We start from the raw sequence: 23,920 nt of genomic DNA, 5'->3' as shown, positions 1-23,920 counted from the left end.
TTTGTGTGTGTGTGTGTCTCTCTCTTTGTTTGTGTGTGTGTGTGTCTCTCTCTTTGTTTGTGTGTGTGTGTGTCTCTCTCTTTGTTTGTGTGTGTGTGTGTGTCTCTCTCTTTGTTTGTGTGTGTGTGTGTGTCTCTCTCTTTGTTTGTGTGTGTGTGTGTCTCTCTCTTTGTTTGTGTGTGTGTGTGTCTCTCTCTTTGTTTGTGTGTGTGTGTCTCTCTCTTTGTTTGTGTGTGTGTGTCTCTCTCTTTGTTTGTGTGTGTGTCTCTCTCTCTTTGTTTGTGTGTGTGTCTCTCTCTCTCTTTGTTTGTGTGTGTGTCTCTCTCTCTCTTTGTGTGTGTGTGTGTGTCTTTCTCTGTGTCTCTGTCTCTCTGTCTGTCTCTCTGTCTGTCTCTCTGTCTGTCTCTCTGTCTGTCTCTCTGTCTGTCTCTCTGTCTGTCTCTCTGTCTGTCTCTGTCTGTCTCTGTCTGTCTCTGTCTGTCTCTGTCTGTCTCTGTCTGTCTCTCTGTCTGTCTGTCTCTCTGTCTGTCTGTCTCTCTGTCTGTCTGTCTCTCTGTCTGTCTGTCTCTCTGTCTGTCTCTCTGTCTGTCTCTCTTGTGAGAGTGCAGCCTTATGCTCTGTTAAGACTTTGGCCATTTTACCCTTGTACAGGGTAACCATTATTGACTAATATATTATTCATTCTGAACTAGCTGTTCTAGCACGGAATTGTGCTCCCGACTACTTCCGTGATGTTTGGAGAAGATAAAATAATAAAAGGAGTCTAAAACTGTTCAAGATTCGCACCATTTCACATCGTAATCCTCCAGAGCTGTCAATAGTGGGGCATGCTAGGAATATATCTAGATATAGTTAGACAGAATGATGCTATTTGTGAGGCCAGTTAACCATTTTGAGCAGTGTCTATTTAAAAAGAATAAATTTTATATGCTTACATTCGAATGAGGGAAGCTAAATTATCGAATCTTCGCTGAATTTGATCCCTGTTGGTTTCATTAGTTGGGTGATAGTATTGAATGTTAACTTTTTCAGATTGGGACTTGTTTCAGGTGACATTTAAATAGCGATGTTGCTAAATATTCCTCGCTAATAATTTGAACCTTTAAGCCATATTGTGATAGCTGTCTGATGTGAATTTTTAAAAAGAAATGTCATATTTTCATATGCGCAAGTGTTTCGCTTGCAGCCCTCAGTTCTAATGTGGCCCGTCACGTGCTCGCGCACACATTTCCACTGACTCGGAAGTTCACAAGGGTGATGTTGTCACCTTGGATTGGAAAGAAACGTCCCACTTGTACTCGCTCCTGATGGCATTTCAATCCAGTCCTAGTTAATTGGCTTCTATCTCCCTGTATAATTAAATCCCATATCTTCCTAATCACCATATTTGCGTTGCAGATCAGTTTGATGGTGAATTGCAAAAAAAGGTTTTGCTGCTGCTACAAAGATAATATCCTTTGACACCAATTCCTAGATGTTACTGAGGTAGATTTTGCAAGGTCAGTCATGCTGTGTGTATCTTTATCACGTCTTGATACATCAGTGAGAAATGGTTACCTCCTGAACCAACTTCCTGCCCTAACCACCCAGTCTGTCCTGGTTGCTGTAATGCATTGATCCCTTGTTAGATTCCGGTTCTTAAATCCTTGGTCCATCTCCAGTATCTCACCAAATGGACATTATTCATGTGTGAACCTACACAAGGTTATTTGTCTCTGGGAGGTGCGCATCGTGCTTTACCTGATCATGTCTTCTAATTCTAAATTCTAAATTCTACTGTTCATCCGCCCAATACAGCAGGGCAATGGGAAGTTCTCCTCCCAAACACAAGGGCCCCGAGGTGTCAATTATCTTACTTGCGGCTTTGGATCAGACTAACCAATTAAGCAGATGCCATGGATTGAATCTGGGATCTTACTCCTTGTAGCTCAGTTGCTCTTGAGGTAAGTGTACAAAGTGACTGGAGTATCCTGAAATTTCAGCTTGAAATAATCTCACCTGAAATCTCACCCATGCCTTTGTCACCTCTAGACTTAATTATTCCAACCATTTATTGTTTGGCATCCCACCTCCCATCTTACACAAACTGAACTTATCCCTAATGCTGTTGCTCGAATCCTAAATTGTGCCAAGTCCCATTCCCTTGACAACCCTATGCTTTCCAGGAGAAAGATAGGACAGCAGATGCTGGAGAGCAGAGTCAAGTGTGTTGTGCTGTAAAAGTATGGCAGGTCAGGCAGCATCCGAGGAGCAGGAGAATCAACATTTCGGGCGAAAGCCCTGATGAAGGGCTTACGCCCAAAACATTGATTCTGCTGCTCCTCAGACGCTGCCTGACCTGCTGTGCTTTTCTAGCACCACACTCTGAACCCTGTGGTTTCCAGTCTATATTGACTCCAGGTCTGGCATTGTTTCAGTGTTAAAATTCTTATACTTGCTTATAATATCCTCGTGGTGATCTCCTTATTATCTCTGTAACCCGACCAGCCTGCAAGACTTTAAGATCTCTGCATGTCTCCAATTCTGGCCTCTTGTGTTTCCCTGAGTTTAGTTGCTCAACCCCTGTTGAACCATAAACTGACCAGACCCTAATTTCCTCAGTTCCTTCCTAAATTCTTTCTTCATCTATCTAACTTCCATACAGAAGCTTCTTAAAGCCCACCTCTTTGTCTAAGCCTTTGTTCATCTTGGAGTAGCACGGTGGCTCAGTGGTTAGCATTGCTCCCTCACAACACTAGGGACCTGGGTTCAGTTCCAGCCTTGGGCAACTATCTTGTGGAATTTGCACATTCTCCTCATGTCTATGTAGATTTCCTCCCATAGTCCAAAGATGTGCAGGTGAGGTGGATTGGTCATGCTAAATTGCCCATTGTGTCCAGGGATGTGTAGGTTAGCTGGATTAGCTATGGGAAATGCAGGGTTATGGGGTTAGGGTAGGGGGGGTGCGGGGGGTCTAGGTGGGTCAGAAAGTTGATGTGGACTTGTTGGGCTAAATGTAGGGATTCTATGGATTTGACCTAACGTCATCTTATAAAGCTTAGTGTTGGATTTTGTTTGATAATCTATAACCAGCCTTAGGATATTTCACTGGATTAAGTGAGCTATAAAAATGCAGTTTGTTGTTGTATATTGTAGATATTTAAATAAGAAGTATTAATGAGTTGGAATATACCGTTCAAGTGGATCATCATCACCATGGCTAATTAGTGATGTGAATAAATGCTGGAACAAAAACAGAAATTGCTGGAGAAACTTTGCAGGTCTGGCAACGTCGTTAGGAAGAAAGTAGACTTAATGTTTTGAGTCCCTTGATAACTCTTAACATTAACTCTGCTTTCTTCCCACAAGTACTGCTAGTCCTGCAGAGTTTCTCCAGCAATTGCTGTTTCTGTTTCGGATCTCCAGCATCTGCAGTTCCTTTCCTGTTTTAGTGAATAAATGCTGGCCTTGCTAGTGATGCTCAGAACCCGTGTTAGAATTGTGAAAAAAAGACCTGTCTCTCAACTCTAATGATCCAACTAAGCTCCATCTGTCTGACCAAACGACTCTCCGTCTCTGTCTTCAAATCTTCAATAGTCTCAGCCTCCACAAGTCACATACGGGAGAGTGAATTCCAAGTTCCACTATCGGATGACTTTGGACGTTGGAACTTGAAGCAGAAGTGGTGGTCACAGAGTCAGTGATCTGAGTGATTGTATCAATGACTCTCTGTTAAACTCAGATGCCAGCAGCAGCGATGTTTTTAACAGCTGTCACCTGTACAGGTTGCAGCCTCTGGTGGCTGGCAAATGATCAAGAGGAGGAGCTTAAGCTAAGGCAATGACACAGGACATCTCGGGAGTCACTGCAGCAGGAGCAAATTGCATTGGATCTCATTGTGCTTTGTTTAGCTTCCATTATGATCAGTTTTGGATGTTAAATATCATTTCTAAACCAGACTGGTTGTTATATTCAGCTTAGGATCAGCCAAACCTAGATGGGGATTGTGGGGGGTGGTGTGGAATGGACGACCGACTAATGTCAACAGTAATGACTCTTTCTGTAATAGTTTCAAGAGGGTGGCAGTGATACCAGTGCTGGGATTTTGAGCCATATCACATTATAAAGTTGCTATATTTAGCTGTAATGGTAGGGGAGCCGCACATTCTGATTTCTTGTCCTTAGCAAACCAGTGACACATTTACTTTGATTTGTTCCCTAGCCCCTTTTCACATTTTGTGGGTTTTGGTAACTTTTTGTGGTTCAGAATTTGTTGGCTGTGATTTTTGATTTTTTTGCAATCCATCAAGACTATTTCACCAATCATTTGGATCACGGGTAATGTTGAAACTCCTAACTGGTATATATTTGTTGAATATTGGTACTTGTATAACCTCTGTCCGAGCTTGTTGCTAGTAGATTAACTGACATTACTTGTAATATAACCAGCAGTCTGACTTCTTTCATGATTCGTTATCAACTTCAAATGTAATGCTGATATCCAACTGGAAACTTGGTATAATCGTTGAAAACAGAACTTTTTTACACTTTACATCCATCTGGACAGAATGCCCAGATGCAAGAATGTCCAGTTTGAAATGATCACAGCAATTTATTTTACAGGAGTTAAAAAGGCACCCTTTTCTCCCATGATATAAAATTGTTGAGATCACTTGAAATTTTGCATTGATGAAGGCAACATGAAAACGTTTGGTAATGTTACCCCTTTTCAGCAATATTCGAGTTCTCCGCTTCTATGCAGAATGTAAGCATTATTTGCAATTGACTGTTAAAAGTTCTGCAGTCATTATTTTTAATTGTTATTTGTAATGGGGTGGTAGTCCAGAGTCATGGAGATCTACAGCACAAAAAAAGGACCTTTCACCCACTGTGTCCGTGCCAGTCAAAAACAAACACCTAACTATTCTAATCCCATTTTCCAACATTTAGCCCTTGCTATTTATTTCATAGTTCTTATCGATGGAGGCCTTTGATCCCACCTTCCTTATAGCCCTAAGAAAAGTCTTAAATTCTGATTGTAAACTTTCTCCATGCAATGAATACCACCGACATCCCAGGATTCGTTGCCTGTTTAGCGAGCATTACCTGTATCTGGACAAGACTCCAAGAATGAAGGCATGTTTCAGAATCAGAACAACAAATATTGTGAAAGAAATAGCCGTATAGAAGGTTCAAAGAGAAAACTGCAAATTCTAGGAACTATAATGGGGCCAAAAAATTCACATCAGGACCATCAGGAAAATAGAATAAAATGATGTCAGTGTCTCTTACATCAGACAATTCCTGTTATCAGTTCAGAACTGTGCAATAGTATAATCTATGGGAATCATTTATTTTTCTGAGAAGTTATCATTTGCACTGTTCCATAGCAGTATATGTCAAAGTGTGGGGATGAAAGGGCAATCATGTCACATGATTTGGGATAGCATTGATAAGTGATATTTAAGTGGTCCATAGAGGCTCATGATTCAATTTCTGAAGTGAATCAAGACAGGGAAATCGAAATGAGGCACAGACCAGCCTTGATGCGTTTGCAGGCCCAAGGCATTGAATAGAATGTTCCTTTGTTGCTGTTCCCATGGAAACACTGCTGTTGGTCTCAGGATCTTTCAGTTGATGAGAGGACAAGAATGCACCAGGGATACCAGTCCTAATTAACGTCCCTTGGTTAATTTCCCTGAAGGGGAAAAAAAAGTAACAAACCAGATATTGGTCTGTCTCATCTTGTATACTTCAAAACTGGAGGGCCACCACATCCATTACCAAGTATCGAAGGGTTTTTTTTCTCCTGTGAGAAAAGATTTTGTTAGGCTTTGTGTTGTAATAAAAAAAAGATTCACCGTGAAGGGCCACATGTGTGGGTGTGGAACCAGAATTCAAGGTGAGTACACAAGCAAAAGAAATCAGGGAATTGAAGGAGGCAGGGAAAAAGGAGACGAAGAATTTGGAGTGGATCTAAAGAGTGCAGCACGTGCTCCTGCTTGGAGGAGCCTGTGGTCAACAATGTTTCTTTTTTGAAGAGGTCGTCATAGAGGTGTACAGCAGGGATACAGACCCTTTGGTTCAACTTGTCCATGCTGACCAGATATCCTAACCTAATCTAATGTCATTTGCTAGCATTTGGCCCATATCCCTTTAAGCGAAAGTGAGGACTGCAGATGCTGGAGAATAGAGTCGAGAGTGTGGTGCTGGAAAAGGCTTTTGCCTGAAACATTGATGCTTCTGCTTTTCGGATGCTTTTCCAGCACCACACTCTGGACCATATCGCTCTAAGCCCTTCCTATTCGTATACCCATCCAGATGCCTTGTAAATGCTGTAATTGTACAGCCTGTTCTTGATTTTCTTCCTTCCTGAATTGTAAAACAATGATGGGAGCTGACGGACTGGTTCTTGCACAGCTCTGCAAGCAGTCTCAGCAGGAACTGTGCCAAAGCATCCTTGACTCAAATCTCAATTTGCCAACTTTTATCTGGGGACTTGACCAGACTTGCTTGATGTTTCTTCCTGGATTGCTGGTGGTGGCACTTCCACCCTTGGCTCACTTGATTGTATAGCATTGCCTCATAAGTGTTGACTGTCTGTTATTCATGACCTGTCAGTCAGATATTCAGCTGATAATACAGCAATGCCCTCAGCTTCAGTGATTGTGGTTCTGGGGGCTAAGGCCTCTCATGATCAACTTCTGAACTCTGTCCGTTTGTACTCTCTGAGATGCTTGTTACTGGCGTCACAGTTTTGTTCTTCATTTTTCAATTCTTACTCAAAGTAATCAATTGTAACTGCATTTTTCCATCCAGTACACCAAGAAAGATATTCCACCAGGGATATTACTTGAATCGAGAAAGCTTTTTTCTAACAAGGTTAGTTGGGAAATAGAAAGAAATCCACATATCACTCATTGATAAATAACATTATTAGCAGCACTGATTCATAACATTGATGTACAGCATACAATCCACTCAACAGAGGATTATACGCCTGTGAACCTATTTTGAAATAATAGTACCATGTTTCACTTTAATGATTGGGTCAACTGTTTGTTTGTAAATTAAAGTCCAAAGACGTAGATTGACCATGCTAAATTGCTCATCGTGTCCAGGGATGTTCAGACTAGGCGGGTTAGCCGAGGGAAAAGCGGGGTGATAGGAATAATGTTGGGCGGGGTGGGATGTTTTTCGGATGGTCAGTGTGGACTCGATGGGCTGAATGGCCCGCTTCCATATGTATTGATCTTATGATTTTAAAGACATTTTACTCCATAATGTGCAGTATCAGTGAGGGCAGAAATTTACACTGTTAATATCAAACTGTTATACACCTTCCTATCCGGGTTGATAAATGCAAATGGAGACATGACCCATGTTGACCTAAAAATACACCAGGTTCAATGATCTCCACTGGGAATGATATCTAGAAAGACTACAATTTATCTTTGGTGATTCCCCTCCCCTACTCCTTTGCTGGAACAGTTTCTCCTAATTATCATCATTGCCTCTTGGCAACTGTGTCCCAGATTGATCAGCTGAAGTCAAGAATAGCCCCTTGAATAAAAATCAAAATCTGCTGGAAATATTCAGCAGGTTTGGCAACAGCTTTGGAGTCAGAAACAGAGTTAATGTTTTTGGCCGGATTCATGGTCATTACCTTGAATCCTGAACTCTGTTTCACTTTTCTCCATTGTTGTCACCAGAGTTGATGAGCATTTCCAGCATGTTCTCATTTGGAGGGTGTTTTCGAGTTGTCGCTCTGCAGCAATTTGCATTTGTATAGCCTCTTGGAGATGCCGTCGGAGAATCATGCAGCACAGGAGGTTTCCATTCAGACTGCTGTGCCTGTGCCAGCTCTTCCAAAGAGTTGGTCAATTAGGAGCAGTCTTCTAAACATACTTGGTCTTGTTGTGCTGATACTGAATATTTACAGAGTTAGCTGAAGTAAGGAAAACGTTAACTTGTATTTACTCACGGGATGCTGGCATCTCTGGTTAAGCCAGCATTTATTGTCCAGAGAGCACTTAGCAGTTAACCACATTGCTGTGGATTTGGAGTCATATGTAGGCCAGACCAGGTAAGGATGGCAGATTTCCTTCCCCAAAAGACATTAATGAACCAGACAGGTTTTTCTCACCAGTAGATTTATGGTCATCATTAGTCTCTTTAATTCCAGATTTTTATTGAATTAAAATGCTACAGTGGGATTCGAACAGAGGTCCTCAGAATATCAGCCAAGCTTTTGGATTAATCATCTAGCAATACTATGCCATTGTCTCCCCAACTTTATTGGTAAAAGTGCTTACTCAGGCTTCACGTTGTCACATGATTGCAAGACAAAAGCAAAATCATCACAGAGAAGTGATAAATACTGTCTCACCTGTGTATTAATGTCAAAGTTAACTCCTTGTACTACAACCAGCTGTCTACTTTCCCTGCAATGAATAACCTGCCACACTTGTCAAGGTAGGTCATTTAGGTTCACTTTGCAGTGGGATTGGATGTTCATGAAAACATCTGGGAGCCTGATACAGAGAGAGACAAGGAGAGGAGAACATTTTGAGTTCCATTTCTGTGACGATATGGGAGCTCAGACACCTTGAAGACTGGGTACACTAATTGAAAATAAAAGTAGAATACGGGAGAAAGGTGGTTGGAAAGATTTCACGGCATTACAGTTGTAACCAAAATATTGGTCAATGTATTGATGGCTGCAGCTTCGAATATACAGTGAAGGAGGGATTTCTGTTTGAAGTGTGAAAGGGTTAATACTTGGGCAGCATGAAATAAGGACTAGTTAATGGCTTTTCAATGGAGATTCCATCTTGTATTCATTGAGATTTTGATTTGGGGCTTGGCAGCCAATTAATGTGACAACTTAAATTATGACAACAGGTTTCATGGACTAGACTTGTACACCCAAGAGAATAGGAGTTTAATAGTGATTTGTTGAGGTGTCTGAGATTGTCAAAGGAGTTGATGGTGCAGAAAGAAAGACCGACTGTGGGGCCATTACCTTAAATTAGAGCCAGGGTAAAGTCAGGATGGATATCTTCACACAGAGGGGATTAGAAATGGGAATTGTCCCCCTCCCCTTCCTCACTCCCAACACAAACCCCCTTTAATAATCAGCTGGGGATCAATTGAAAATTTCAAAACTGAGATCGATAGGTTTTTGCTGGGGAACAGTGTGAAGAGATGTGGGATTGAGTGAAGCAGGTGGGTTCAAAATACAGATTGGCCAGGATCTAATCGGCTGGTAGAAGGTGAGTGGGGCTGAATGGCCTGCTCCTATTCGGATAAGACAAATGGCAAAGGCACAGCAGGTCAGTTAGTATCAGAGGGAGTCTTTTGGGTGGTAATGTTTGGAACTAGATGGATAAGACCTGAGGAGATTCCTAATAGACCGACCAAACCAAGGAGGCAAGGAGAAAGCAATAGGCAGAGTTTGTAGGATCAAATGTGTCAAATCTTTCTTCATTGTGTGTGGCCTGAATAAGGTGGAGATAAATTATGTTTGCCATAAATAATAATTTTACAGTTGCCGCAAATGTTTCTTATTCCTGCTTATTCTTGCTTTTGCGAGGCCAGTTATATTTTGTGGTTCACATTAAATAAACATCATTAATAAAGGAACATTAAAAATAAAGCCAAAGACCTGTAGATGTTGGATATCAGAAACAAAAATAGAAATTGCTGGAGAAACTCATCAGTGTGGTAGTATCTGAGGCTAGAAAGCAGAGTTAATATTTCAGATCCAATTACCCTCTAGAACATTTATAAAGGAGTGCTACCCTTGAATTTACAGAACACTATAATTCAGAGTGCACACACAGGATTTTGCATGTGGGTTTCAGGATCCTGCCATCGAGTTCAATGGAGGGTGACTTAAACTTTTGACTCGGTCTGCAATTTTCCTCAGCATGACCAATGAATGGCCAGAGAGCAGGCTGATTAGCCAATCAGCAATGGTGTGTGGCGGTCCAATCAGACTGCTTCCAAAAGCAGTATCAGGATGCCACATCAGGGGAAGTGAGACTGGACATATAAACTGATCTTTGTAGGCACCCAGGCTGTCCTCCAGCTCTCAGGCAACATGGAGAAGCTGAAAGCCCTCGATTCTGCCCGTGGAGAATCTCGATGGTAGCCTGGAGCCTGACTGGGGAAACCCACTTCGCCGCCTCCTTCTCTGGACCTTTACTTATCTCAGTTGGTTACTCAGAGTTAACACAAGGATAGCCCTCCTTGGGGCAAGATATCCTCCGAGCAGGTGGAGGCAATACAACACCCAGTGGTATGTGATTCCCTGTCTGTCTGCCTCAGTTCCCAACCCTGACTGGGCCTTAAAGTCCTTGACCATGTTTTTGGTCAGAGATGTGGGAGAGGCTCTGGTACTATCACTGGACCAGTAACCCAGAGGCCTTGGCTAATGTTTTTGGGGATGTGGGTTCAAATCCCACTTGGTAGCTGGTAGGATTTAAGTGCTATGAATTAATTATAATTAATAAATAAGTCTGTACTTGAAAGCTAGTTCTACTGGTGGTGGTTAATAGTTAAAAACAAAAAAAAAGTCACGGTGGTTTGGCAGTGGGAAAACCGTTTGGTTGTGTGCAATAACTCTTCCAGATACAAAAGAAAATGAAAGCTAGTCTCAGTGATGGAGTGAGAGGGCCATGAAACTGTTGATTTGTTGCAAACCATCATTTGTTTCGGTCTGGAAATTGCCATCTCTTACCCAACCTGGCCAAACTGTTACGTTCTTTTCCTGAGGTTTCACACACAAGATACAATTTGCACACACCAACTTAGAGTCATAGAGATGTACTGCATGGAAACAGACTCTTCGGTCCAACCTGTCGATGTCGACCAGATTCCCAACCCAATCTAGTCCCACCTGCCAGCACCCGGCCCATATCTCTCCAAACCCTTCCTATTCATATACCCATCCAAATGCCTCTTAAATGTTGCAATTGTACCAGCCTCCACCACATCCTCTGGCAGCTCATTCCATACACGAACAGTTAAAGTTTATGAAAGCTTGTACAAGCTAGGTGACCCCCTTTTACCCCCCTTGCAGGTGTGCGAGGTTGAGTCAAAGTGAATCACTGAACAAAGAAAACACATCCCCTTTATACAGGTCAATTGACCATGCTTACAGATACTTGGCCACTCCCACACCATCACATGCCACTCAAGACAACCCCCAGTTACTCACAATCACGTTACCCCAGGTACAATGGCAGGTACAATTATCATCCTCGGAGATAATGCAAATGCTAATGCCCTAATCCTGGGGAATCATTATGCAGATGATTTCCTGACTCAGTGATTCCCCAAGACAATGTTGTTGTGATGTGTCCGAGCTTCAGTGGATGGCTAGAAAGCATTTCTGAATGGAAGACGTTGAATGATAATAGTAGGGGGAGTAGTAGTAAATGACTGTTGAATTGGAGTGGGAGTCATTCACATTCTTGCATGACTGTTGTTCCCACCCACTTCCAGAATGTTCACTCAGTGCAGTTTAACTCTTTACATTAATGTTCAGAGAGATATTCCCATTTAATTTTTTAACATTACAACACGACTCCAAACTCTCAGCAACATCCTGGCGCTTGGATGTGGGCTTGGAATCTGCTCAGTTGAGGCAAATTGAGATGGGCAGCAAATGCTGACCTTGCTAGTGTTGTCTGCACCCCATTTTAGAAATGCCAAAATCCATAATTCATAACTGTACAACCGGAGTGCTTTTCCAAGTGGCATTTTGTAAACAGACACATGCATAATCTGTAGAGTGCAGAATAGTAATGTATAATAAATCAAGCATCATTAAATTTGCAGTGTCCTTTGAAAATGAAAAAAATGGTTTCCTTGTGAAATGCTGTTTTTTGCAGAGGAACAGTGAGGGCACTGCACAGGGGCTCAGTGGGTTGAAAATGGTTGCTCATTCAGTTATGCAAAGGGGAGGATTTATTGCAGTGTCCTTAAAGGTCTCTGAACACGTTGACTGTGCTTCACATCATCGTCTCTCCTGATCATTAACCTGTCCTTTCCTCCCGGCTCAGACTGTTTACCCGGTCACCATGGAGATCTCATCTCTGGAGCGGCAGCTGCAGAGCGTTCAACGAAACATCGCCTTTTTAAAGGGGGAACACATGGACCTACTGCATGGGCTGCACATGGAGATCCTGCAACTGCAGAAACGCTGCACCGGTGAGTCTTTGCCATCACTTTCAACCTGAAAGGAGGGGCAGTGGGGTGGGTGGGCAGGTGGCGAGGGCAACCGTGCCTTTTATACTTGGGACAGGCCCCATCTGAGACAGGGCGGTAAAGGTGCAAGATTGTACAGTTGGTTTCTCTTTCCTCATCATGGCCAAGAGCAGAGGTGCTCCAGTTAGTCATCTCTCCTTTTAAAATGATCTCCCATGACGTTGTTTGTGAATAGTCCGGGGCAGAGAGCAGTTGTCGGGGGAGGCGGAAGGGAGCACGGAAACTAGGAAATAATTGCCTGCATCCAGACTGCTGAGCTTTTCCAGCAATTTCTGTTTTTGTTTCTGACTTCCAGACTACAGGCTTAACATTTAGGAATGTCCATGTAGCATGCAGCTAGTTGGGATGTGAATAGTTCTACAGCTATAAATGTCTACTATATCTAGATCTCTAAATCTCTCCTCTTTGTTCTTCAGATGTTGGCATTGCTGTCACAGCCAGTATTTATTGCCTATTCCACATTGTCGTTCAGCTGGCAGTGTTGAGTCACCTTGCAGAGCTGCTATAGTTTGTGTGGTGTAGATACACCCATAGTGCTAATGGAGAAGGAGTTCTAGGGTTTTGATCCAACAAGATGGAAGGATTGGTGATAGGATGGTGTGTGGTGTGAAGGGGAATTAGCAGGTGCTGGATTCCTGTGTGCCTGGCCCTTGTTTAGGAAGGTGTTGAGATTTAGAAGCTGCAGAGTAAAGAATCTAGACTTTTCTTTTGATTCAGATAAAGATGAGTTACAATACTATGCACTTATGTACTCTCCCTGCTGTACCATTTAGGCAAGGCTCATGTTATCTGTTCAGTACAAGTGGGAGCTGTTTGCTGTAATTGAAGGAGAAGCCATTATTTGTGTTTTCCCATTTCCTCACAGGATCTGTCATTAAACTAGCCCACTGTACTATAATAGACAGTCAATTGCACACAGCTTTCACAATAAAATTGCCTGATCCTTTAATCCCAAAGCATTCTAATACACCAAGTTTGCTGAGAACTGTACTCCTCTTTCTAGTTTCTAACCTCAGTTCGTTTTAAATTTTTTTTTTATTCATTCACTCAACGTGGACAGCACTGTTCAGGCCAGTGTTTATTACCCATCTTTACCTGCTCAGAGGGCACATTGCTGTGGGTCTGGAATCACATGTAAACCAGACCAGGTAAGGGTTGCAGTTTCCTTCGCTAAAGGACATTAGTGAACCAGATGGGTTTTTTTCCTGATAGTAAATAATGGTTTGATGGCCATCATTACATTCCTAATTCCAGATAGTTATTGAACTCCAATCCATGGCAGGACAAACTAAAACCCACAGAACATTACCTGGGTCTCTGGATTAATAGTGTAGTGATAATATAATACAATGGCCTCCCCTTAATCTGTTGCTGACTGCCACTGGTTTGGTTTAAGGGGGAATGGGCACATGTAAATGCCAAAATGGTCGTTGAATCATTAAAGTGAAATGTTGCCCAGATGATGTGAAGCTGTCTGGAAAAATTTGGCATTATCAGCCTGTACAGGAGCTGACCTCCGGGAGGGTTTGGGGGTTTCTAAAGAGATATAAGGGACTGATTTTTAATTTACTGAAGTTGGTCAAGGGGAACCTGTAAAAGGCAAGTTTTGTACTGAGGAGAAAGTGAGGACTGCAGATGCTGGAGATCAGAGCTGAAAATGTGTTTCTGGAAAAGCGCAGCAGGTCAGGCAGCAATTCTCCTGCTCCTTGGATGCTGCCTGACCTGCTGCGCTTTTCCAGCAACACATTTTCAAGTTTTGTACTGAGTCTGGATAATAAATGTTTCTCACACACTCGACTCATCTACTTATGAAACAACAACTGCAGAGACCCAAGAGTTGTCTTATGAACCAACTGGATGCTACAATGGAGATAAGAGGGGGAAATTGTTAGGACCATACTGGATGGAACAGAGGGACAGGATGCTGCCATGTGTCTGTGAATCACCATTTGATGAGGTCCTAACTGAGCTTGGACCTTACTACATACATTAGCCTTTCCCCAAATCCCTCAATACCTCACATTAATAAAAATGGATCAGTCTCCGATTTAAAACTAATGATTAATCCAGCATTGATTACTATTTAGAAAAGTTATTTTTAACTTCTGTTGCTCCTTATGTGTAAAATGAAATCCGAGCTTAACCTAAAGAGAATGTCCTCAGCGAGTGGAAACAACAGTTGATATAATGAGTGCTTTGAGTTGGTTATCTAAATTCCAGGTTGTATAAACCCTACTTTGTTTAAATAAAAAAGGAAAATACTTTAAATTAGTCTCAGCAGATCTGACAGCATCTATCGTATGTTAAATAGAATTAATGTTTCAGGTCTGCGATCTTACATTAGAAGTTTTCATAATCTCTTGTAATTTAACTCTTAGACTTGAAGCATCATTCTGGTAAACCTGCGCCAGACTGGATTAGGTGCATGTACTCAGACGGGCTGAATGGCCTTCGTCATTTACAGTCATTCCCATCATTTTTCAGAGCTGCCTGACCAGATATGTTTTTTCATTATTCTGTCATAAGATGTGGCTGTCATTGACTGGACCAGCATTTGTCATTCATCTCTTATTGCCCTCGAATTGAGTAGCTTGCTGGACCATTGCAAAGAGTCAATCAGATTGCTGTGGGTCTGGCATCACATGTAGGTCAGACCAGGTATGTACAGCAGATTTCCTTTCCTGCAGGACATTTGACATGAACTGTCCAAGTTCTAAAAAAAATTAAACCTCAATTATATTTAATTGATAGAAGCAGTGACTTTAGGATCATATGTACTTTTACTATAGGGTCCTCATTTAAAACACCAAGCAGTATCTCTCTAAACACTGACTCAGTGCACATTTCCAACATTTATCATTTTGATTTCCAGTTACTGGCATTTCTGTCCCATTCTTGGGCAGATTTAATATTGCGCTGTGTGTGATCCAAAATAAGTGAGCAAAAGGCACGGTGGCTCAGTGGTTAGCACTGCTGCCTCACAGCACCAGGGTCCCAGGTTTGGTTCCACTCTCGGGCAACTGTCTGTGTGGAGTTTGCACATTTTCCCCGTGTCTGCGTGGGTTTCCTCCAAGTGCTCCGGTTTCCTCCCACAGTCCAAAGATATGCAGGTTAGGTGAACTGGCCATGTTATATTGCCCATAGTTCTAGGTGCATTAGACAGAAGGAACTGGGTCTGGATGGGTTACTCTTTGGAGGGTCGGTGTGGACTTGTTGGGCCGAAGGGCCTGTTTCTGCACTGTAGGGAATCTAATCTAATCTAATCTAATTTCAATCTGATTGATTGTGAAAACATTGCTGCCTCTGGTTCCCTCATTTCGAAGTGAACAATATTGCACAGGCTCTGAATGTCACCTAGTGAACACTGTGTCTCACTTAAAAACTGTCAATGCAATCTGGCCTTGCAATGAGCGCATTTATAGCTGCACAGAAAGTTTTGTTTTTAATAATGATCTCATCCAGCACGCTGACACTTCATCCTCGTTGAAACTGATCATTCGAGGGCATGGGACAAGGAGACTGTCTGTCTGATTGGACAGCAATTAGTCAACTGCATTGATCGCACAGCCTCTTTGTAGTGGGTCACTGGTAAAGGCTGAAAGCAAATCTGCTTTGTTTGGGGAGAGAGAGAGAGTCATGCATAATCATCTTCATAAACAAGCAAAGGCAAGACTTAGACAATTAATGGTCAGGCCCTGGGTAGTGTTGTAGAACAGGGAGACATGGATATTCAGATGTATAATTCTTTGAAATTTGCATTACAGGTAGACAGGATGGTTAGGAAGGCGTTTAACATGCTTGCCTTCGTGCCCTGACCTTTGAGTATAGGAATTGGGACGTTATGCTGAGGTAGTACAGAACGTTGGTAAGGCCTCTTCTGGAGTACTGTGTGCAGTTTTGATCTCTCTGTTATAGGAAGAATATTATTAAGCTGGAGAGGGTTCAGAAGAGATTTACCAGGATGTTGCCAGGAATGGAGGGTTTGAGTTAGAGGGAGAGGATGAATAGACTGGGACATTTTTCACTGGAGCAAATAAAGGGTGACCTTATAGAGTTTTATAAAATAATGAGGGGTATAGATAAGGTGAATGGCAGGTGTCTTTTCCGTACAGTGGGGAATTTCAACATATTTTTAAGGTGAGAGAAGAAAGATTACAAACAAACATAAGGGGCAATTTTTTTTTGCACAGTGTGTGGTTTGTGCATGGAATAAACTTCCAGAGGAAGTGGTGGATGCAGGTACAGTTACAGCAATTAAAAGAGAAGTACATCAATAAGAAATGTTTGGAAGGATATGGCCCAAGTGCAGGCAGGTGGGACTAGTTTAGTTTGGGATTATGGTCAGCGTGGACTGGTTAGACCGAAGGGTCTGTTTTTGTGCTCTATGACTCCAGACTTTTGCTAGACTTGAAATAGATTTACCTCAGGAAAAACTGATCCTGCCTACAAACAGCATGGATGGATCAGGCAGTTTGTCTGGTCCATCTCTGATACTGTGGATAATCGAGGCCGAGACATGGATCAGTTGCTTGTAGATGGAAAGGAAGTGAATGGTAATGGCATAAGGGGAGCCAAATGCCAATGCATAAGGCAGACTAGGAAAGTATAAAGCATGATCCAGCAGTGTCTGTGTGGAGACACCTATTCCAGCTGCACATGAACTATCTGAAGGAATCCTGTTCAGTGTATTTGTGTTGCGATGTGCATGTACCTATAAAAGAGTATATTGAAACTGCTGTCCATCACTGTCTGCTAGGGGATAGGCAGTGGATGTACAATCTCATGCCTCCGACAGAGTAAAGCTGCAAGCCTACAAACCAGGTGCCTCTACCTAAATCCCAGGTGCCCTTATGTGTGTCAAGGCCACCAGATGTATCCACGTTGTAGTCCGTGAACTGAATTCATATTTCGCTTTCTTCCCACAGATGCTTTCAGATCTGCTGAGTTTCAGATCTTCAACATCCACTGTTCTTTGTTTTATTTTGGTGAATTAATACTACTTACTTGCTTGCCTTTTTTAAAATTTGTATGATTCAAATGAAAAATGGATCAGAAGTCAAGCTTTTTATTAAACGGGTTAAAGATTGGTTTATTGCAAACTGCTGCTGAATGTTCCTAATAAAGTTATTAACTAAAGAACTAAACAACAGACTTCCACACTATGGCTCAAAGGTCCAAAAAAAGTTGATGATAGGGATGCAATTGCTAATGCAAGGAACAGTAAACTAACAGCGGACTAAAGATGAAAACAAGGACTGCTATGTTAAATAGAACATTTGAGAAGGAAGCCCCAGAAGGTCTCTGGTAGAGACCATTGCTTAGTTCCTTATTGCTGTAGTGAAGAAGTTAACAATTGATGTTGGATCCAGCATATGTGATGACTTCTGTCGGCGGAAAGTTGATTTCTTGCAGCGGTGGACTCAAGCCGGTCAGCAGACTTTGGGACGGAAAGGAGGCTACTTTGTTCTCCACCAATTCTGTGGTTTTGACAGTTTTGTACTGCGTGACCTTCCTTCAATATAGCAGTATTCAGCCTTTCCCTTGTCCTCAGTGGTTCTCACAGTGGCCTTTCGGAGACTCAATGCACCAGTTAGGTGGACGATCTATTTTCATGCAATTTCGATCAACAGAAATGCCTGCCCCAGACTGTGGACGCACTTTTCTAACTGAGAAGGCTGATTAGCCCATGTCCTGAACTCATCCGTCACAGTTTAGCTGAGGCAAACAGCTTTCCGGATCCTTTATCTGTTCAATTTGAATGGCTCCTACTTTGGTATTTGTTGGGAACAGGGTGAGCTGTTTGCATGCCAGAAGCCCAGAGTAAATTACAAACGTTTTCATTTTCTAACTTAAGACTGAGGTAACACATTTCAATAGGTTTTGAAATAATCTAGTGTAACAGTCTTAGCCGGCTGTGGCTTCCATCTTGAACAGGCTTTTTAAAACCTAATGACCAACATATATATTTTAAAGTGGAGACATTCTTATAACATGCTTTTTTTCTTTAAAAATACCTATGATATTAGAATAACCTGTTTGTAAGATGTATACCTGGTGCTGTGCAGGGATTTGTGGTGCTGGAAAAGCACAACAGGTCAGACAGCATCCAAGGAACAGGAGAATGGTCCTGCTCCTCGGATGCTGCCTGACCTGCTGTGCTCTTCCAGCACCCCACACTCGACTCTGATCTCCAGCATCTGCAGTCCTCACTTTCTCCCTCTGCAGGCGTTTGGAAATGCTAGCTAGGGTAAGAAAATTCTTGTCAAGGAATAACGTTATTGGCAAAGAGGAGTATTACTGATTTAGAATGCAAACAGGCAGAAGCTTTATTGCACAATTAATATTAATACTTGCCATTTCTCTAGTTGAGGCCTGGCACAATACACTTGTCCAACATGTGTCAGTCTTCTTTTCCCACGGCTCACTGGACTTCTGAGATCTTCTTTTGGTTACTTGACCCTGGTCTCTTCAGACAACGTGAACGTTGCATTGTTAAACGACTACAGATAGCTTTTTTTTTTAATTTTGTCAACCCGATTCCTTCAAGATATCTTGTACCTTTAATCGAAGGTGTTACTTGGGGAAGAAAATGTATGTCATTTAAACTGTTAGACAAATGAGCTATTTGTTTCACTGGTTAAACCCTGCAGGCTATAAAGATGGCTGACCTGACCAAATGCTGTGCGCAGGTTCAAAATCAGCCGGACAAATAACTCATTGCAGATGTTCATCCAAGTATTCAAATAAGATTTACCAGAGTGTTCTTGGGTATGGAAAGTTTCTGTTATAAAGAAAGGTTGGATAGACTGGGAATTTTTTTCACTGGAGCATAGAAAGTTGAGAGGTGACCTTATAGAGGTTTATAAAATCATGAGGGGTATTGATAAGGTTAATGGTATTTGGGGGCTTTCATAGAATGGGGCACATTTTCAAGGTGAGGGGAGAGAGATTTACAAAGGACATGAGGACCAAATTTTTTACATAGAGAGTGGTTTGCATGTGGAATGAATGACCTGAGGAAATGGTGGATACTGTTACAACATCTAAAAGACACTTAGATAAGTACATGAACAAGAAAGGTTTGGAGGTGATATGGGCCTGGAGTAAGCAGGTGGGACTAATTTAGTTTGGGATTATGTTCAGCATGGACTGGTTGGACGGAAGGGTCTGTTTCTGTGCTGTATGACTCTACGACTCTGAGCTTCTGTCACCAAATGTTTTATCAGATTAGGATCAGCTACAAAGCTCTTGGAACATCCTTAGGCTGTGAATACCAATGCATGTTTTACCTGTAAAGGAGGCTTCAACTTTGAGTTAAGGATTAAAGTCTGAAATCAGGTGAGAATAGCCACTGTTCATTTTAAAAAAAAAAAATACTATTTTGACTTATTCCTGTTGCTTAAGTAGCTTTAGCCTTCCGTTATACCCAGTCAAAATCTAATCATCCAACCTAAAAGTACACTGTAACCCAATTTAATATACCAATGGAATAGTTAGTGGTCAAAAACGTGTATTTGCGAAGGAATGCGAAAAGATACATGATCTATTTAATGTATTTCTGCATCTGGCAAACACAGGGTACCAAAGTTGTTCAGCAGATTCGGCAGTGTAAATATCTTTTAAAATTTTTACTAATGCAAGGGGAGGGAGATGAAGAACAAAGTGATGTAATCTCAAAATTCAGGAGAAGAATCACAAACCATTTTTCCACACTCAGTGTACAGAGGAAATCTGGAATTCTTTTCATGATTCTAAATGTCTGAGGACAACTGGACAATTTCAAGACTGAGGTTGATTAGCTTTTGAATCTGAGAATATGGAGCGGTAGGGCATAGTTCAACTGTGATCTAGCTGAAGGGTTGCACAGGCTCAACATTCCATCCTCAGTCAGTCAACATCTAATTGTTCTTCCACTCTTGTTCCTAATGCAACCTGAGACTTTATTACCATAATGTTAACACAGAACAATGTCAACACATTGAACTATTTGCTGAGCCCTTTGCCATTATCAGTTGAACAGTGCTCATCGGGTAGACTGCGAATCCTCCTGAGTCACATCACTTGATGAACAGTACTGGAGTAGACCTTCTTGAGACTCACCCAGTTTAGATGCCCATACTATGGCTCAAAGGTCCAAAAATAGTTGTTAATAGGGGTGCAGTTGCTAATCCAAAGATGCCCCCATACCCTTTTAGAGGTGAGAATGTCCAGTTGAGGCACAGTGTTAACGAATAAGAGTCGTGTTATCTTGTCAGGTGTGAAGGGCATAGTAGCATTGTGTTTCTATCAAAACCAAAGCAAACTTCATTGCTGGCCATTAGATCAGGTGAGGAGGTTCAATACAATTTCAAAATCAGACCCTTCACTTAAGCCATGGCTCCATTGTTGCAATCTCACCTCTGAGTCAGAACCCACTCCTGGAACTTCAGTTCAGTAATGTCAGGGTATTGTACTGTCTTATGGACGAGGTGTGAAATCAAGGCCCTGTCTTCCTTTTTTTGTCATTCATTCATAGGAACTGGGTGTTGCTGGCTAAGCCAGCATTTATTAGGCAAAAGTGAGGACTGCAGATGCAGGAGTAGAGTTGAGAGTGTTATGCTGCAGAGCACAGTAGGTCAGGAAGCATTCGAAGAGCAGGAGAATCAACGTTTCCAGCAAAAGCCCTTCTTCAGGATGGCAAAAGCCATTCCTATGAAGCGTTTTTGCTCGAAACGTCGATTCACCTGCTCCTCGGATGCTGCCTGAGCTGCTGTGCTTTTCCAGCAACACATTCTCAAGGCCAGCATTCATTGTCCATTTCTGATTGCCTGGAAGACAGTTAATAGTCACCCACATTGCTGTGGGTCTGTAGTCACCATTAGGCCAGACCCAGGTAAAGATGGCAGATTTCCTCCGCGTAAGAACATTAGTGAACCATATGGGTTTTTACAACAATCCACAGTGGTTACATAGTCACCAATAGGCCAGCTTTTTTTTGAAATTCAACTGTGATTCAAACTCATGTCCCCAGAAGAGCCCGAGGTTCTGCATTTACTAGTTTAGTGATGTAACTACACCAATATCTTCCTTGCTAAGTAGCTGTACAACATCCCGTAATAATTTTCAAAGTGGAGCATTTAGTGAGAGCTTGCTGTGCACAAATTACAAGCTGTGTCTCCCACATGAAAACAATGACCGCTTTTCACAGATACTTCCATATTATAAATACTTAAATTGTGAAAGTGCTGCATGAATGCATTCAATAAAACAAAGAACTGTGGATGCTGACGATCTGAAATAAAATAAATGCTGGAGAAACTCAGCAGTTCTGGCATCATCTGTGGGAAGAAAACAGTTTCAAGTTCAGTGACTCTTCATCAGAACAGGGTCACTGACTTGAAATATTAACTCTGCTTTCTTCCTACAGGTGCTGCCTGACCTGCTGAGTTTCTACATATATGCATGTCCCTCCAGTCTTCAAGTAAACCTTGTATTTTGTACATGATCTCTCATGCTTAGTAACGTTTGTCTAGTCCTTTAATACTTTCACTAATTCATTTAACTCAGCTATGTGGATGGATAGAAGTTGGAACTGTTGTGCTTGAAGAATGGAAAGTTGAGAAGAAGGGGCCTGGATTGAGTAGGTCAAGAGGAACTGTTTCCACTAATAGAATGATCAAAAGAGGGAAAGCATTAAGATAACAATTGCTTCTTTTGCAAGTTATGGATCAGACCAGATTTCCTCAAAATGTACAAGAGAAGATAGCCTAAACCTAAACTTTCTCTTATTTTAAAGGCAAGTGCCAGGCGATGTGTTCTGGATGCAATTGGATTGGTCAAACTACCAGATTTGAAACAAAACACGCTTTGTTCATAGACAATAGTTCAAGTACAACAAAAGAAAGAAGAAACTGGAAAAACCTAACTCTCTTGGAAAACTTAACAGAATAGTAGATTATTTAACTACTAACCGTAATTGTTACAATATACTAACAGGAGAAAGTGAGGACTGCAGATGTTGGAGATCAGAGCTGAAACTGTGTTGCTGGAAAAGCGCAGCAGGTCAGGCAGCATCCAAGGAAAGGAGAATCGACATTTCGGGCATGAGCCCTGAAGAAGGGCTCATGCCCGAAACGTTGATTCTCCTGCTCCTTGGATGCTGCCTGACCTGCTGCGCTTTTCCAGCAACACATTCTCAGCTCACAATATAGTAACATGCTGTAAACACACTCTTGACAAAGGCAAATTCAGTAAACTAGATTGTTTCACAGGCAATTCTCCAGTCCAGGAGGGAAACAAAATCACAAGAAAACTCTGCGAGAGAGTGTAGCAGGGAAAGATGTACTGCAGCTTCCAAAACCTGCTTCAATACCATAGCAACTGCTGCTACTGAAAACTAAAACTAAAAATCCTAGTTCTATGGGAGCTTAACCCACCCATTCAGGCTGCTTCTATCATTCCAACTTAAAAGGAAACCAAGATTAACAAACTGTCAACTCTTATAGCTTTAGTAGACTGTTCGACATCTCTCTCTCTCACCCTTTCCTCATAAAAATAATCCAGAACAAAATACTCCCCTTAAAGCCATAGTATTGTCACACAACGAAGACATGAGGAGAAGCCTTGTCGCATAATGTGTGGTTAAGATCTGGAACGTGTTGCTGAGAGTGTGGTGGAGGCAGGTTCCACTGAGGCACCTAAGAGGGATTTGGAATATTAACCCTGCACGTTCTTCCTTTCTGGTCATGGGGTTGGAGGAGGTGGAGACGGAATGTCATGAGATGCATTGCTCGTTCAGAAAGTCAGTACTGACATGATGGGCTGAACAACCTCTTGCGGTTCTCTAACAGCTATGTGTGACTATTCACTGAGGCTTGAGGAGGAAATGTGACGCTGGGGTGGGGGGTGCAGACACATCCTTTCCCAAGCAAATTCTCGTTTCCTAGTGTGCGATCTGAAAGGGTCTCCGTCTAGACTGCCCACTTTTCAATTTTCTACGTTGCCCCAATTGTTTCAGAGTCTGAAGACTGGAAATTGCTGGGAATATATGGTATGATCTATCATGGAACTGAATCTCAGCAATTGGAAATGGAGACAGACAATATCACTCTTCACCCCCATTAGTCTAGACTAGAAACCTAAGAGGTGACCAGATAATGTACCGCAACACACATGACTTTCACCAAGCGGCTGCGGACGATTGCCTCATGCCCTGGAAGCAAAAGAGCTTCTTGTAACCTGCTGCTGTCTCAGTGAATTCCCCAGTGTAGCTGCTGTAGAAATGACAGAACCCGCTGGTCTCTGTCTCCCTCTTTCTTTCTTTCTGTCTCTGTCTGTCTCTTTCTTTCTCTGTCTCTGTCTCTTTCTTTCTTTCTCTCTCTCTCTTTCTGTCACGCTCCTCTCTCTCTCTGTCTCTCTCTCTCTCTCTCTCTCTCTCTCTCTCTCTCCAGCACACCAGATTTTCAAAGTCACTGAATTCTCAAGGTACAATGAGGTTTGAGAGGAACTTAAAGCATTAGGTCAGCTGCCAGTAAACTATTGATTGAAATTCAATCCGTACTGTACAGTGCAGGAATGTAGCCAAGGAGAATGTGGTAATGCTGAATCAGAGCTGTAATACCTTGTGCCGGCACTCCACATAAACCACTATCTTCTCAGTGAAATACTGAGGACCACAAGGAGGTAC

General features: G+C 42.1%; 1 protein-coding gene across 3 annotated transcripts in view; it reads left to right on the top strand.

The window, feature by feature from the left end:
* The window catches only part of ccdc92ba (coiled-coil domain containing 92Ba), a 91,484-nt gene that overhangs the window by 4,955 nt on the left and 62,609 nt on the right, over nt 1–23,920 (top strand). For all 3 annotated transcript variants that reach the window (XR_015752327.1, XM_043718331.2, XM_043718332.2), the window contains exon 2: nt 12,051–12,198. Coding sequence is in view for 2 of the 3 variants with exons in the window: in XM_043718331.2 (XP_043574266.2) it covers nt 12,069–12,198 (130 nt within the window). In the remaining variant the exon portion in view is untranslated. The remainder of the gene's footprint in view (nt 1–12,050; nt 12,199–23,920) is intronic.

The sequence above is a fragment of the Chiloscyllium plagiosum genome, unplaced genomic scaffold, assembly GCF_037043375.1.
Source record: "Chiloscyllium plagiosum isolate Xiang-an unplaced genomic scaffold, Cpla_swu_hap1 HiC_scaffold_31, whole genome shotgun sequence".
NCBI lineage: Eukaryota > Metazoa > Chordata > Chondrichthyes > Orectolobiformes > Hemiscylliidae > Chiloscyllium > Chiloscyllium plagiosum.
The sequence above is the reverse complement of the archived record's forward strand: the minus strand, read 5'-3'. Positions and strand labels throughout refer to the sequence as shown.